Source organism: Diorhabda sublineata, chromosome 2 (assembly GCF_026230105.1).
Source record: "Diorhabda sublineata isolate icDioSubl1.1 chromosome 2, icDioSubl1.1, whole genome shotgun sequence".
Taxonomy (NCBI): domain Eukaryota; kingdom Metazoa; phylum Arthropoda; class Insecta; order Coleoptera; family Chrysomelidae; genus Diorhabda; species Diorhabda sublineata.
In genome coordinates, this window is record NC_079475.1 from 14,446,661 (window position 1) to 14,462,364 (window position 15,704).

Here is a 15,704-nt window from a genome sequence, read left to right on the forward strand (position 1 = left end):
GTTGTCGAGACACGTTAATTACGCAATAAGCAATGCAAAGGAGAACTATCTTTAGATACACCTTTTAACATAAATAACAATTGTTAGTTATAGTTTTATGTGTATAGACGAAGAACGGCGATCGAAAATCTAGAGGTGGACTATAAATAAAAGGTCAAATTTATGAATATACTTTTTTTAAGCAGTAGAAAAAATTCAATCAATTCATTTTCTTCAAAAATTTATGTTCTAATCAATTCCATCGTAAATAGGTTAACCATCGGAGAGTTTTTCGATTGAAATAGTATGCAATTGATGTAAATACGAGTATAAGTAGAAAGCATTAAAAAATACGGTAATACAGTCATTTTTTGGGTATTTCTACTCATTTAATAGGCTATTAATCAATCAAACACTCCTAAGAAAGATGTCAAATATATTTCTTTCGAATGTGGAAAGCATAAACCTAAATGGAGTCGACTTTGAGCATTTTTTATAGATTTGGTATCATTTAATAAAAAAATTCATTTTTTTAAAGACATACTTTATTTCTCATATATATTCAGTTGAAAAGCACAATTACGAAGCTAACCTGATTCGATATATTTATTACATTTATTTTATGGACGCTCAGACATTTGAAAATATTTGATTTTCAATTAATCTAACCAGTTATTAATGTTCATTGTTAAGTGACGAAGACATATATGCAACATATGTTTTTGCTGTTCGATTATATGAAAAATATAAATAAATAAATATTGCACCAAAATGTGTTTGAATATATTATCCGTAGAATCACTAAAATAAATAGTAATTTTTTAAAATGTATGTGCATTCCTGCATACTCCACAACCCAAAGCAAATTCTTCGCCTGTAGGAGGATGTTTTACATGTAACGGACATTCATCACCTTCCAGCTGTTTAGCTCTGGGACCTGAAACAAACGAATGTATAAATATGTCGAAATAGAAAGCAGATATTTTCACGTGCTTTCAGAATAACAAATTTGAACCTATTTAGAGAGATAATTGTTTCACTTTATAGTTTGTTCAAAATAAAATATGTTTATACGTAAATAGAAGAAGAGTCCACTAATACACAATTTCAATGTCGAATAATGGAAAGAAACTGAAGACAAAGTACACAATCTATACAGCATATTTAATACCCTGTTTATATCACCACTACACCAATACTCACAATCTTCTTCGTCTTCAAAGATAATACGATAACTTAGAACATTAGAAAATGTTTTTCTATGAGAAGTCTCGCAATTAAGAACCCTTCTTCGATATTTGTCCACGTTTCTTCTATAGTTTCCTTCACAAAATCCAATAGAGGTAAACCTTACCTTTAATGTCCGAAGACGATAACTTGGTTTTCGTAACGCGAGTCAGACAGTGTAATTGTTGGTGTAAACAGTGTGTTCAATATGAATATCACCAACGGTTCCAGAAATCCCAACTTAGTATACAGTTTATGCTTCAGGTCTGAAGACGCCAAGTTGTTTAGTATTTGTTTGACAGCCATCAATAATGAACGTTTTCAGTGAATTTGTAAAAATGTGATTATTTGCAAGTCCTTAGCGCAACCAATATAAAAGCTGAATTAGATTCTACTCTGGGAGAGATTGCTACCTCGTTATCAACAATAAACTATTGGGTAGCAGGATTTAAACGAGGCCATACGACATGCGAAAACCAGCATCGCATAGGTAGACGAAATGAGATGACGACTCCAGAAATGCTGAAAAAAATTGAAAAAGCCGTCTGTATGATCGTCGACTGAAAGTGCCCGAGCTAGTAAAGTTAGAATATCTATTTTAAATAATACGTCTAATACATGTATTGTTATTGCATAGAAAAAATAGGGCTAAAAATTCTCGAATAAGAAAATAATTCCATGCTAGCTCATGTTTTTGAAGAAATTATTTAGTTTTGACCTCCCATTCCATTAAAGAAAATCTCAGTGTAGATTCCAAAACGTCATCTATCTAGAACGCCTACCAAAGGTTAATTTGTGGTGACACTATTTCTTATATTCGTTTGTAATTTTTTATCATTTATCTTCATAACTTTCCTTTCCATATATAGTTTTCACAAAATCTCTCTTATCTTTTATAATTTCCTTGAAAATCATTTAAATCAAATTTTGTATACTTATTTCAGTGTAATTTTTTTTCTATTTGGCGAATAAAACAAATAGAAAAGAGCAGATTGTTGATGTTAGAACATAATGTACGTTTTATCCAGATCTTTTCTACCTACTTATTCCTTCTTTAGTTATTTTCTGATGTATTCCCATTCCCTTCCTTATTTTATTTTTTCCGTAGTTCTACAGTTGCCATAATGAAGTTTAACTGCAATCAAGGAACCATCAGGAGCACCACTAAACAATATCATCTCCAACAACTTAGAACTCAACAACTTCAGCTTCCTGAGAAAGAATGTCTAAACAGGAAAGTTAAAATTACAGTTTTAAAGTTGTGGAGGCTGTCGAATCAAAGTAAATACTAATAGGATAGTCAAAAAATTATCATCGTCGTCGTTGTCGATGAATAGAATATCGACTCTGGCGATATTACTATATTTTAACTATAATAATAATGCAGGTAAACAACAGAACAATTAATTCCTTCTCTATAATAGCAAGTGGCCTCACACGTTCTATTACATTTACATGGAATGAGTTTTATAAGTTGCAGTTCAACTGGTTTGTAACAGATGATGATTCATAGTTTCCCAGGAACTTCAAACTTTGTTCTTTAGACTATATCCATTTATGGTATAACTAAAAACGAGACTTTCGAAGAAGAATGTTGTATCAGAAATTTTAATGAATGTATTAATTGGCAGGTAGCATCTACGAGTATTGGTTATCGTTGATTATTTTCAAAATAACTATACTTATAAATGAAACTTAAACAACCTTTTTTCGTGAGCTCACGCACCAGTCTTTTTGAAAAACTCTAAGTAGTATTTAAATTAAAAGTATACACAGACAAATCAATGCCATCATTGAATTTGAAAATCTTACCAGCCGGACAAATGGGTAATTCATTCTTTGGTAAATTAGTAACTCGTTGGAAGTCATCATGACATGGATTACAAAAATGTGTTGTTCCAAAACAGAAAAATACAGCGACTGAACAGCAATATCTGCATTTATATTCTAGAAAATCAGTTCCATGTTTTGGACACATCTGAGCTCTAGCTACATCTGAACAAGCACCGCATACAAGCTCTTTTGGATCATAGTTTTCACCCATTTCTGCATCGCATCTTGCCTCTCCACCATAATAAGCCTAAAAAATATTCGAAATAACATCAAATTATTATTAAATTTTCATTTTTGTACCTTTTTGCATTTGTAACAAACATAATAGGCGTATCTATCCATCGCGTAAGAGGCTGGATCGCTATAGAATCTTGCTCCTGGTGCTACAACAGCTTCTGCTGTATGTAATCCTTCATATTCTAATCTCATAAGGGCTTTTCTACGAACATCTCTATATAAATCCAAGATAGGTGTCAAAATGTCAATTAACATTTCGTGCTTCATCTCTTCCTAAAATTTAAAATTAGCAATTAAAATCATTTTTTATAATTTTTTTAATCAATATTTTTTAGAGCTTCTCATTTGGATCTATACAAAGTTATGTTACGCTGGTTTTCCGAATTCAATTGTGGTCGCATTTCGATACAGGAAGAATTTCGTGAAAGTGTCCAAAATCGGATATTGTGGGATCGTCGTGTGGCATACCGTGAGATTGTGGCATACATGGGCATTAGTTCCACTCGCATACATTCAATATCGGATAAATAATTGAGTGTCAAAAACGCTCTCGATTTTGGACCATAACCATTTACCAAAATACAGAATGCGTTGAAACTGCCTTCAATCACTCAATTACGCCAAGTAACATAATATTAGGTTTCAGAAAATGTGGAATCTTTCACAAACGTTAGTTTAAAAAAAGGTGTAGTGTCAATTGGCAATTAGCGTTTATTTTTTAATTAAATAGGTTTTAGTTTCGTTTACCAACTAAACGCTATATTTTTTAAGAGTATTGATACTTTTCGAGTTCTAGTTTGTGAGTTTTTATATTGCATTTTGTTATTTTTTGATTTTATGATAGATGAAAACCCATTTTTTAAAAATGGTTAGCTTATGCTGTTTCATTTTACCACATAAGTGTTCCACAGTGAAACAAAAAACATTTCTTGAAAAAATGCTCCACAAAAACATCATGTTTTAACTCACTTTTGATATTTAATTTTTAAAATAAATGTATAATTAACTATAATTTTTAATAAACTAAACTTTTTGGATAATAAAATTAAAAAAGTGTTTCACTGTGGAACAGATTTCCATATTTCTTTGTCACAAAACTAACGTATTATTGAAAATAAACGAATCATTTATTATTTGATAACGATTCTTTATAAAGTTACTTACTTTGCATATAGGACAGAGGATAAATGAAAATGTAATTCTTGGTCCTGCCCATCTCTTCATCATTACCGTTTTACAACAATGTAAATGAAAGACGTGTCCACAACCGAGCTGGAAAATTAACAAACATTTTTATTAAAAAACAGAATAATGGGAAAAATAACAATACGATACAAAAAAATAAATATATATTATTGTCTGATATATTGTGAATGTTTTTAATTTTGTAAATAGTGGTCGACAACAACAACAAAATTGTAATTTGATGTAAAAACCTCTGGATTAAACGTGTACAACTGTCAATATCTAGAAAGTTATCGTCATGAACCACGAGATTTTTTCCTGCCACTTTGAGAAGAGCGTTTCGAAAACCGTAGAACCGAATTAGTCTCATCGCCCTCACCGTAGTCTAGATCTTTTGCCTTATATACTAAAAAAATTGGAAAGGCAAAGGACATCAGAGCACACGTTATTCCAATATCATAAATGAAATAAAATCAGTAAAATAACAGAAACAAAAATAGGAACAACGATAAATAAAGAAAACCTTTTGTTAAGTAAAGATATGAAAACAAATAAAAAGGAAGAAAGTATACGACAAAAAATCAAGTAGGAAACAAAAGGGAGAAAAGAGCTGCTGAGGGAGAAGTCCTCGAGGTCACTTCCCAGGAGCCTTCCGAAGATTTTCCCACCCACAAAAAAAATCTCATGAAGATCCTCAAATGATGAACTCACTCCTCAATTTAACTTCACACGTAAAATAACAAACATCCGACCCATAATCGAATATAGAGCAAACGCCTCCTACACCTTACCCAATCACCAATCACCTTATTATAGGTATTATATTTGCTAACAATGTCAATCGTCAGGTACTGTTGATGTAAGTGCCTATATTTGGAACGAAATAAGTAGCTTCAGCAAGCCATATCAATTTGCAGTGGACCCTAATATTCCAATTTTTGTTTTTGAACGTTGTTATTGATTTCACATGATTTATTATTGCAGTTATTGTAGAACTTCGGAATTGGTAATCATGTCCTACCATGACATTCTCAATATATACCTATAACACCATATCTTAGAGACTTCCAGTTTCATCATCAACGCTTTAATGTGTGTAACCAAAGACACATAACGGCGTAGAGAATGTATTTTCTGTTATCGGATCACGAATCTCCAAAACCATATTCATTTTGAGTAAAGGATTCTCTAGCTTACTCTATGAGATTTTTTATCATTTCTCTGTTGTTCATTTTGATTGGTGACTAAATACTTGCTGCTCTTTACTCTATCTCTTGGTAATTTAATATAAGCTGTTTGTAAAGGAATTAGTTTTGCCTTGCTTATATCAAAGTTAAGACCACATTTCCTAGACATCATCTGTGATTCCCCTATAACCTTTGGGTTTATTAATGTTTCCCTGTAGCCTGGGAACTTATTAATTAGCCAAATTATCGACAACAGGAAACAAATAATACAGCGCAGCTGTAGCCGTTCTTAATTCAATTCCATTCCATTATTATTATGGAAATTAAAGTACATTCCTGTTGAAGAGCTTTCTGTAGGCCCCTAGGGGTGCACCTGGACCACTTTGAGAATCACTAGTTTATACAATGATACAATTAAATCATCGAATAATTTGAATCAAACCTTTTGATTATAAAATAAACCACCAAACCTTCATAGAGTTCGTAACCATTCGATTTGTTTAATGACACATATCCTGTCAAAATGATGGTATATTTTAATTGAGTTAAATAGAAAATGACGTCAAGATGGACCAGATATAACAAGTAGAATGAAACGTATACATAGAATAGGAAACACATAATAAATCTATTGTCTTACTTGAATTGCTGGAGCACAAGATAATGCTTCGGTAAAGCAGATCATACACATATCGTCAGAATCTTGTCTTAGAGAAGTGTCTCCTGAACATCCATGTAAACATGGTAGACATTTAGTTTCACCAATAACACCTCCACACATATGTCCGCAGCTCAATATTTTACTGCATGCATTTCGTCCGTATTCCTAGAAATCAAAAATTACAAACCGAACAGAAATACAAAGAGGAAACCGGAAAGAATTTTCGTTTCCTTAAATTGAATTTGTATGAATAAATTTTTGGTTTTAATCAAGAATAAAATATCTCTTGATAGTATTTTCGACTTGATTGAAAATTTTTAACTCTCAAGAAAATGTTGAAGGAAATCCAAGGGTGTGATGTAGAACGAGTATGATGCAGTTTCTATCATCATAATTCATTAATGTTTTCCAAAGTTCTTTTTGTTGACAATCGGCGTATACTTTACCATCAACATCTGCAATAACAGTTTCGCTTGGCTTTATCACTGCAAAATGACTGTATATCATCACCACCACCAAACATACAGAAGAAGTTTTATGAGAATTCGCAGCACTTGGTGCAGATTGATTTGGAGAAATCCACTGACTTTTTAGTTTAGGATTATCATCATTGTCTTCAAACAACGATTATGAATGATACTGTTGAAGCCTATGAAGAACCGATTGACATTTTTATTTTCAAATAAATTATGGGACATCCAAATATCTGCTCCGCTTATTTTTTCCAATCCACTGCCAATGTTTCTAGTAGAGCAAAGATGTTTAAGAGTTGTCTGGCACAGATTTGTTGCCCTGTCTTTCTTTATTGTTGGTTTTTCTGATCAATATGAATCAGAGAGATGAAAATTACCCAATCTGAGCTTTGGCAATTTATAACGTCTGATTACTGTTAAGATCCAAGTAAAATTTTAAAAATATACAATGCTTATATTATCTTAAATAGGAAATGACAAATATCGACAAGCAGAGATACTACTTTCCGGTCCCTCTATTAAAAAGCAAATATGACGAGAGAGTCTTACTTGGCACTCGTGATCAGCACAAACGTTACCGATAGCAAGAAGCCCGGAATTGCCGGTAGTTCCACAAAATCTACAAACTCCGCTCAGGCCTATTACTTTGGTTCTTGTTCCACCTTCTCTAAATTCAATTAGAGCTTTCAAAGTTCTAGGATCAGCTAACGCTAGAAGCCAGAATAACTTTGTTCTACCGCAACCTTCGTGTAATTCTACCTTAATGGCTTCTTCTTCTTCTTTACATACCTAAAGATGGAAAATATTATAGAAAATACATCGAATTTAATAGGAAAGGAGCTAATATATGGTCGAATAAAAAGTATTTACCAATTTCTACCTGATGTGAAAACAAAAATTTGTCCAACTGTTGTTTCATCAAGAAAATTTTGAAGACCGAATCAAAAAATAGTCAGACGTCACAATAAGCGATCTACACTGGGTTCATTAAAACTTTCCAATCAAATTCAGTCAATGATGAAACAACATCCATTATATAGGCCAAAACCCGTTTTTTTTTATAAAAAACATACAGGAACTGATATTTTTTTAATATGCTCAGGAGTGCCCCCTGAATGTAAATCCAAGTGGACGTCATGGGGGGGGGGCTTCACTTCAGCCGCTATCTTGAAGAACACGTTTTGTTAAATATCTTGTGAACCATGCATCGTATGACAAAAATTGTGGAAATCATTATTATAGATAACAATATTTGTCATCTTTTTTATTTGAAACTTTTTTTTGTATAATGCATAGTTTTTTAATTATAGCGTTCCAAACTTTTCTTCAATATGGTTTTTGCTAAATATTTAGTTTTGCTTGTATTATGCTATTTTTTATTGTACAGTATTATTTTATATTGTATATTATAATATTAAAAATGATTTCTTTTTTAATAGAAGAATATGAAAGTTGGTATTCAATTTGAATTTCTTATTTTTTTAAATTTAATGTGATTCTGAGTTTTTCGAAAAATCGCTAAACCGTTTCAATTGTTGCAAATTTTGTAAAATACTGTGTATATTCGTCTGCACTTTATTTTCTCTGTCTAAAATTGATGTCGAAAAAGAATAACGAATGTTATTATAAAAACGGACTCAGACATTAGTTATAATATTAAAAGTAGCGCATTATTTTACGGAAAGACACTCATCGCCGTGTGAATCTGTCTCTTTTGCTTCCGCCATATCCGAAGGAGACGAATCGAAGGTTGGGTCTTCTTCGATTTCGTTTCCTAATCTAATATGGCATCTAATATGTCTGGCACGTTGTCGCATGTTTTGTCACTGCAATTGGAGCAAATAATTTCAGACCAGTTTTTGGGCATCCGCAGGCAGCTCGGCAATTTTTGGTGTATTTACACGATATTATTTGCAACAAACTCGACAGTGCGGGGGCCATAGGAGTTCGAATCGGTTCAAGTCCTTGTGCAGTTCACTCGCAACCCCATTTTTCAGCATCGTGATAAAATCCAATCCAAGTTTGAACCTGGTGGTAGACTCTGAAAGAATGGTAGCGTGATGTATCTCGTGTTGGAGGTAGAAGAGACAAATCCAACTTAGTTTTACTCGCCAATTTCCCGAAGCATTTGTAGCGAAGCATTATAATCTCGTTATAATCTCATTTACATAGCTCCTAAACTATAAATGCTACGGGTAAAAGTTTCCAATGAAATTTATAGAAAATTTTATGCTACACAATTCAATTACCACCATTTTTAATTTATCATTGACTATTAACTAAATATTTATCAAAAACCATGTTGAAAAAAGCTTGGAGCGGAATAATATGCGTTATACAGAAAAAGTTTCAAATAAAACAGATTGTTAATATTATTATCTACAATAATGATTTCCACAATTTTTGTCGTACAATGCGCGGTTCGCCAGATATTTAATAAAATAAGTGAAGCCCCCCCATGAGGATCACTTGGATTTACATTCAGGGGACACCCCTGAACATATTAAAAAAATACCTTTTCCCATACGTTTTTTTCAGAACCTAATTTTCTGGTTGGGGCTATTATATTAATATCCTAGTAAGTCATTTGAATTCTTTTTTGTAATCTGAACAATTGGTGGCAATATAATACCAAATTCACCGTTTGACTATGTTCCAGAATGTAATTCCCTTAAGGGCCGCCAACTCGTGATCTTCAGTTCATTTCAATCAAGATCGTTGGCATTTCACATTCTCATATTCTACTTATTTTTCATCGCCAATCATCGATTTCTAGAGTTATGACTTTATTTCGTTAAGTTTCAATAAAGTATAACATATTTCATTACGACGCATAGGGTATTTTTGTGTATCGAGCCATTTTCGAATAACTCCAAACTGTTTGATGATTGCTATCCAATACATCAACTATATTTTGATACCTTGAATATTGATGAATCTCGATCAGTTTCTAATACATTATAGTCATTTTTATATTGACAGAGTACCATTATTCTACCCATTTCCAAAATTTTACTTGTGAAACGTGCATCAAGAGGACTGAATCGTAAAAGTGGTTCTCGATATACCAACAAGATCTACTGTAAATATCAGAAAATACTTTTTGGATAACCTATTATTATAAAAAACATCAAAACCTGTCTCTGATGGTTTCTAGTTTTTCTATGTAAATGCAAATATCTGTCACAATCAGCACATAAATTTCCACAAGGATTACATTGAATCACAGCAACAGTTTCTCCGTCATCGTGATTACAACAAGTTGGTCTTGGTTGCATTGTTTGACCATCTTGTTGATTCCATTGTCCTAAAAGACGAAGAGGACTTGGAACCGATATACATTTCAACTATATCATTAACTATTTTTACCTGATGTTAGCCTTTCCACGTGATCTTCGTCTAGGACACAAAGCGATGCCAAAGCTAGCCACAGAGTAGGCGTTCGCAAACATGCCGAAGGGATTCTCTGTTCTTCAGATAAATAAGTTAAGTGGAGAATGTTTTCAGCAATCGCACCTTTCGTTATATTTGCCCAAGATTCCGACATTTTACCCTAAAAACTTATTTTGTTGACAACTCTTTCACATATTCATAGATTAGTTACGATACAAAAACGATACAGTTGATCAACGAAATTCAAATGACATAGGGCAGTGAATATATTTATATCAACATAGATATGTATAAAAAGGATGAATTGGATGTCGAGGATCCGATAAACTGCATACTCAATAGGATAATGATGACTTCGATCTTTACAATGGGCCAATAGTTCTTTATTCATAGAATCAATTTTTTTATGTAAAAATAAATCTGGTAGTAACGGAAAGAATTCGTAGGGGAAAAACTGCTTAAACGGGAAAAGGATAAGGGCCGTTCCATATCAGAATAGTTAAAAGAAAAGTAGTGGGAATTTTAGTGCAAAAAACGGAATGAAATTTCCACGAGAGTACTACAAACAATAATGAGTATTCGTTATTAATAGAAATGGAATTTGACAGATAGAAGTAAGAGAAGTTCTTTTAACAGTCAACAATTACGTAGCTTCTATTGGACTTAACAAAACATCTTTCATAGGAAAATGTAAGAGCTGACACAAGTTTATGATCAATGAGTAGAGAAATCAGAAATGGGACAACAAAAAGTGACACCTACAAGAAAGTACAAACAAAACTTGGAACGATTAGAAAAAAGAGACCACAACAGATTAGATAGACAGAAAAATTTGAAAATAGTCTAAACTATTCAAAAAACTAACGGTCGATTCGATTCGTAAAAGACTTTCCGTATGCTACCGTCAGCCATTCTAGGTAAAAATTTGGTTGATTACTTCTTCTTGGCCATATGAAAGTCAACTGCGTCTCAACGGAGGGATGAGTGGCAATATCCCTTCATGAACGAAAAAAAAAATAAATAAATACACTTATTTCCTTATTTCCTATCAGTTAAAAATTTGTAAAATTGTTGCTAATCGAAAAAAAAACCAACCAAAAAATAAGAGTGAAGCTACATTAATTCTCATCACGCTAAAAATCAGTGAAATTGTTTCAAATACAGTTAAAAGTAAAATTTGAATGTTCCCCATTATTTCCGTGTATAGAAACAATTTCAAGAAAAAAGATCAACTGTCAAAAAATGGTTTTTTCACGATTATCAGCAAAAGTTTTATCATAAAAATACCTTTAACAAAAATTGTAAATCATATAATTATCTACAAATAATGACCAACACTTTTTTTCCTACGAGCCACCGTTTCTGAGATATAACGATTCAAAAAGTTGTAAAATTCAAAATGTTACTGTCGTATTTAATGGCTATAATGATGTCACGAGAAATACCAAAACTGAAGAACAACAACTTTAGCAACATCTTCGTCAATTGATCATTTATTTGATGGACTTATGACAGTTCCAAAAAGTCAACAGAAATTTCTTACAAATACTCACAATAAGTATCGGTTAATTTCAATGTTGTAAGAAAAGTTTAATGCTGAAAAAATAATAGTGAAACCATTAACCAATTAACCATATATATTCGGAGTGATTTTTAAAAAACATGATTTTAGGTATAAAATAGTAAATATAAAAGAAAGCAGTAATGGAAAGTAGTCGTTTAATAAAATAGCGAAACGAATCTACAACAAAAATTCGGAAGTGTGGAATTGTCCATTAATCACGTGAGGCTTGAAAAGGGTGGAGGAGTTTGAGAAAAATCACGAAAATAGCACAAAGAGGGAGGGAGGGTGTATTTGTATTTATTTTTTCGTCAAACGCGCGATTTTTAAGCAGAAAAACAGCGTGTAGTGTGACTTTGACCTTCACGCAACGACTGATCGAGAGATCGAGAAAAAAACAAATGACCTGCAAGATGCTTATCCAATTGTTAGTGTTGAAGAAGGTTATTCGCATGATTACATCCTTCGTTTTTATTATTATGGCAATCAAAAACAATTTGCAATCTAGTCTAGACATTTTTATCATTTAATTTCAGAATATTATTTTTATTTTATACCTGTATTTGAAAGTAATATTCTAAAAAATTTAAGATTCTTTGTACTATGGTAATGAATGATTTGGATGAAGCATGATTTAACTGCAGCTCTTCTTATTCATCGCAGCAGTTTATTAACAATTTACTCACAAATTTTTATCTGGGAGGAAGTGAGTTATCCTTAATTATTTGGCATTTTGCTCCAATATGAGTGTTGAGATGAAATAATTCCGTATTCCATAGATTAACCCAACTGAATTAATCAACGAAAGGGAAGAAAAAGATTGTAAAAGAACCAAGAGAAAGATAATTAGCACAAAGACTCATCCGTGATGGGAATATAATGAGAAGAAAACCAACTGAAATGATCAAAAGAATAACGCAATGCACCCAATTGTGGATAAGGAGAAGAGGCAGGCCGAGAAAGACTTAGAGAAAATAAATAGAAGTGGACATAAGAGAAAATAAATAGAAGAAGTGGACATAAGAACATTTAATATAGAGAACTGGAGAACAAAGTACAGGAACCGAAAGGAAAAGGAAATAATAACAAAAGCAGCCAAGACAAACGATAAACTATAAAGAAAACAAAAATAGAAAACGAGGAGTAATCCACCATATATAGTCAGCTGATTGTTTTCTTTATTCGTGATATTAGGTTAAATACAATTTGGCAAATTTTCAGCTGAGTGGAAATTACTGAATTTATTTATTTTTTCTCCGCTGTTCATCCCCCCGGCTATGCCACAACTGACTTAGATACAATAATCTACATATCATAAACTTCTAGACTTTTCACTTTCTTAGACCTTTTTATAAGCTTCTTTTAATAAATCATCGTGAAAATTAGTTTCAAAAAAACAAGTAAACATTAACGATCAAAATAGGTCGAAACATCAAGATTTTATCTGCTTTTTTTGAAACTAATTTTCTGTCAAAAGAGATGTTTCATAAACTTTAAATTCTACGCCGTACTGCTGAGTATTTAACTTGATGTGATCCAAAATCTTCTGCTCATGTAGTCCGGTCAAATTATACCAAAAAATAGTAGTCCAATTGCTACAAACGGCCGACGATAATAAACAATCTTTATTTATGTAGAACTCAAGCTTCCACGACAATGGCAAAGGTATTTTTGAAATCTTCAGAGAATTTCACTGTTTTCTATTGAGGGAAATACAGGTAGTTAGCAACGACAACGGCAAGCAGAAACTTAATTTGAAAAATTGGCAGTAATTGATCAATAAAAAAAGAATGCGTACTAAAAAACTAAGACAGAAAAAGACGATATTACAAAAGACTTTGCATAAATATTTAAACAGGAATCAAAAATGAAGAGGATAAGTTCTAAACAACCTAAAACATAGGAAACAGACTTTGAAAACGACCAATATGTAAAAGAGAGACTTGCCTTACTATTTGGATATTATACAATTGAAATGGTAGAAAACTTCAACAATATTATACTAGATATTGGAGAAACAAAAATGCCAATACTCACAGCTGCCATATCTTTGATGAGATTGATGATAACTTCAGATAATTTCTTACTAACAGAACCTCTCAACCACCACCTAGCACCAAGTACGTCCCTTGGTTGTATGGATGTGGCTAAAGTAACAGTCGTAACTTCTTTTGGAGCTCCACCATTACCTGATTTACCTCTTACTTTCACTTGCAGCGTTAATGCTTTTGCTACAATACTTAAAAATATATCCAATATCCCAAGCCTACAATATTTATAACTGATGTACCCAGAACAAACACAATAAAACAACTTACTGGTTCACATCAAAATTACTGCTAATTGATTCTTTATTTAAGACGTGCACTATACTGAAATCTTTGGCTGGTAACTTTTTAACGCCCACAACTCTAGCGAATGCTTCTGGAGTTATTTCAGGAAGAATTCTCCGTAAGAGCGATGTAACCTAATGATGATAAATGTTGGTTAGACACATTCATCTCTTGAATTATGACCTACCTGTCTCTGAACTCTCGCACTTCCAGCATGCAACAATGTTAATATATCCCCCAAGAGATCTGCTTGGTGCGACAAATATTTTCTTCCAACTGAACTACCCGATAATGCTAAAACCATTGATAACATTTCGAAGCAATAAGTATCAGAATTTTTATTCCCATCTTGACTTTGATTCGAAAAACCTGATGAAGTACATAAATTCGATTCCCATTCATCATGCACTCTTTCCGTTTCTTTTCTAATAGCTTGGACAATATGAACAATCACCTAAAAAAAAATTCAAATCAATATTTAACTTATTTTAATTTATTTTAAAACTAACCTGTTTTTGAAGATGAGTTAATTTGCTTCTACTAAACAAAATTCCAACCACGTGTTCCCGAAGATCATTACTTTCTTCATTTGGATCAGCGCTCTCACTAAGTGAACCCGATCCACTGTTTGAATCTCCACAAATCATACTTTGACCATCTTCACCTTGTAATAATTTTCCGAACACCTGGGACGTTATTAATCTGAATACTCGTAGAGTTTCTGCTTCACAATATTTCTGTTGTAGAGTACTTGATGTGTATTGCTTCCCTACTTTCAAGGATTCACCTTCAACATTACCGAGCACTTGTATCTGACGTACTCGAACTGAATTATCAGGACCTTTCAGCTCCAATTTCACTACATTATTAGTGTAGTCTGCAATTTACAACATTAGATAAGAAGTATGTCCAGTGGTTGTTATATTTTCAACATACTTATTACACTGTGATGGGTTTATTTATGTAACTTTTGTGGATAATACTCACCTGTTAACGGGCAACTCACCCATCCACCTAACAACCTAGTTTCAACTTCCACAGTTCGTAGTTTTATTAATTCATCAGTATGTTGTCCCGAGTAAAAAGTTATTAATGATATCTTGTTCTGAAAATTTTATTCATAAGTTACACACATTAAAGAGTGAGTTTTTATTGTGACGACGGTCGATTTTTCCCTTATTATAGAGTACTAAATAGTCATTAATATAAATTGTGCGCAACGACATGTTCCTTATCTGGAAAATATGGCAATATCTATAGTTCGTGACAAAATAAATCTACATTCTACTTTTTAAATTCATTTACATGGTGATTGATTTGAAAATTTCATTTCATTTCTTTATTCTTCACATTTTTCAATTATTTAAAAAAACACTTTATATTTTATACCATAATTGAAATCAGTTTAACTTCTCTAATTCCATTATATAAGGTTGGGATGTGTTCTGTGGAGTATTTAAAAAGTTATAACCAATTTTCCGTAAAAAACGTAACAAGTTCAATACCCTGTACAATGTAAGAGAAATTCAAGAATGAACATCTGTTGAGGCCAAAGCATTCGAATAGTGGTAGAAGTTTTTGGAAAATTATTTATTTCTTTAATATCCATTGAATCTGATACACGGTGAATCAAAA

At 32.3% G+C, this 15,704-nt stretch overlaps 1 protein-coding gene across 2 annotated transcripts in view; it reads right to left on the bottom strand.

Annotated features, from left to right (window-relative positions):
* Positions 1–506: 506 nt before the first annotated feature.
* LOC130452677 (E3 ubiquitin-protein ligase MYCBP2) overlaps positions 507–15,704 on the bottom strand; it is a 189,318-nt gene continuing 174,120 nt past the window's right edge. Inside the window, exons 43-55 of one of the 2 annotated variants that reach the window (XM_056792065.1) lie at positions 15,057–15,174; positions 14,579–14,946; positions 14,257–14,523; positions 14,055–14,203; positions 13,774–14,002; positions 10,152–10,335; positions 9,920–10,089; positions 7,332–7,571; positions 6,289–6,474; positions 4,441–4,548; positions 3,340–3,549; positions 3,019–3,286; positions 507–916 (exon numbers count right to left, since the gene is read on the bottom strand). In XM_056792065.1, coding sequence (XP_056648043.1) covers positions 801–916; positions 3,019–3,286; positions 3,340–3,549; positions 4,441–4,548; positions 6,289–6,474; positions 7,332–7,571; positions 9,920–10,089; positions 10,152–10,335; positions 13,774–14,002; positions 14,055–14,203; positions 14,257–14,523; positions 14,579–14,946; positions 15,057–15,174 — 2,613 coding nt within the window. In that variant the 3' untranslated portion in view covers positions 507–800. The remainder of the gene's footprint in view (positions 917–3,018; positions 3,287–3,339; positions 3,550–4,440; positions 4,549–6,288; positions 6,475–7,331; positions 7,572–9,919; positions 10,090–10,151; positions 10,336–13,773; positions 14,003–14,054; positions 14,204–14,256; positions 14,524–14,578; positions 14,947–15,056; positions 15,175–15,704) is intronic. The other variant, XM_056792066.1, reaches the window with a different exon arrangement.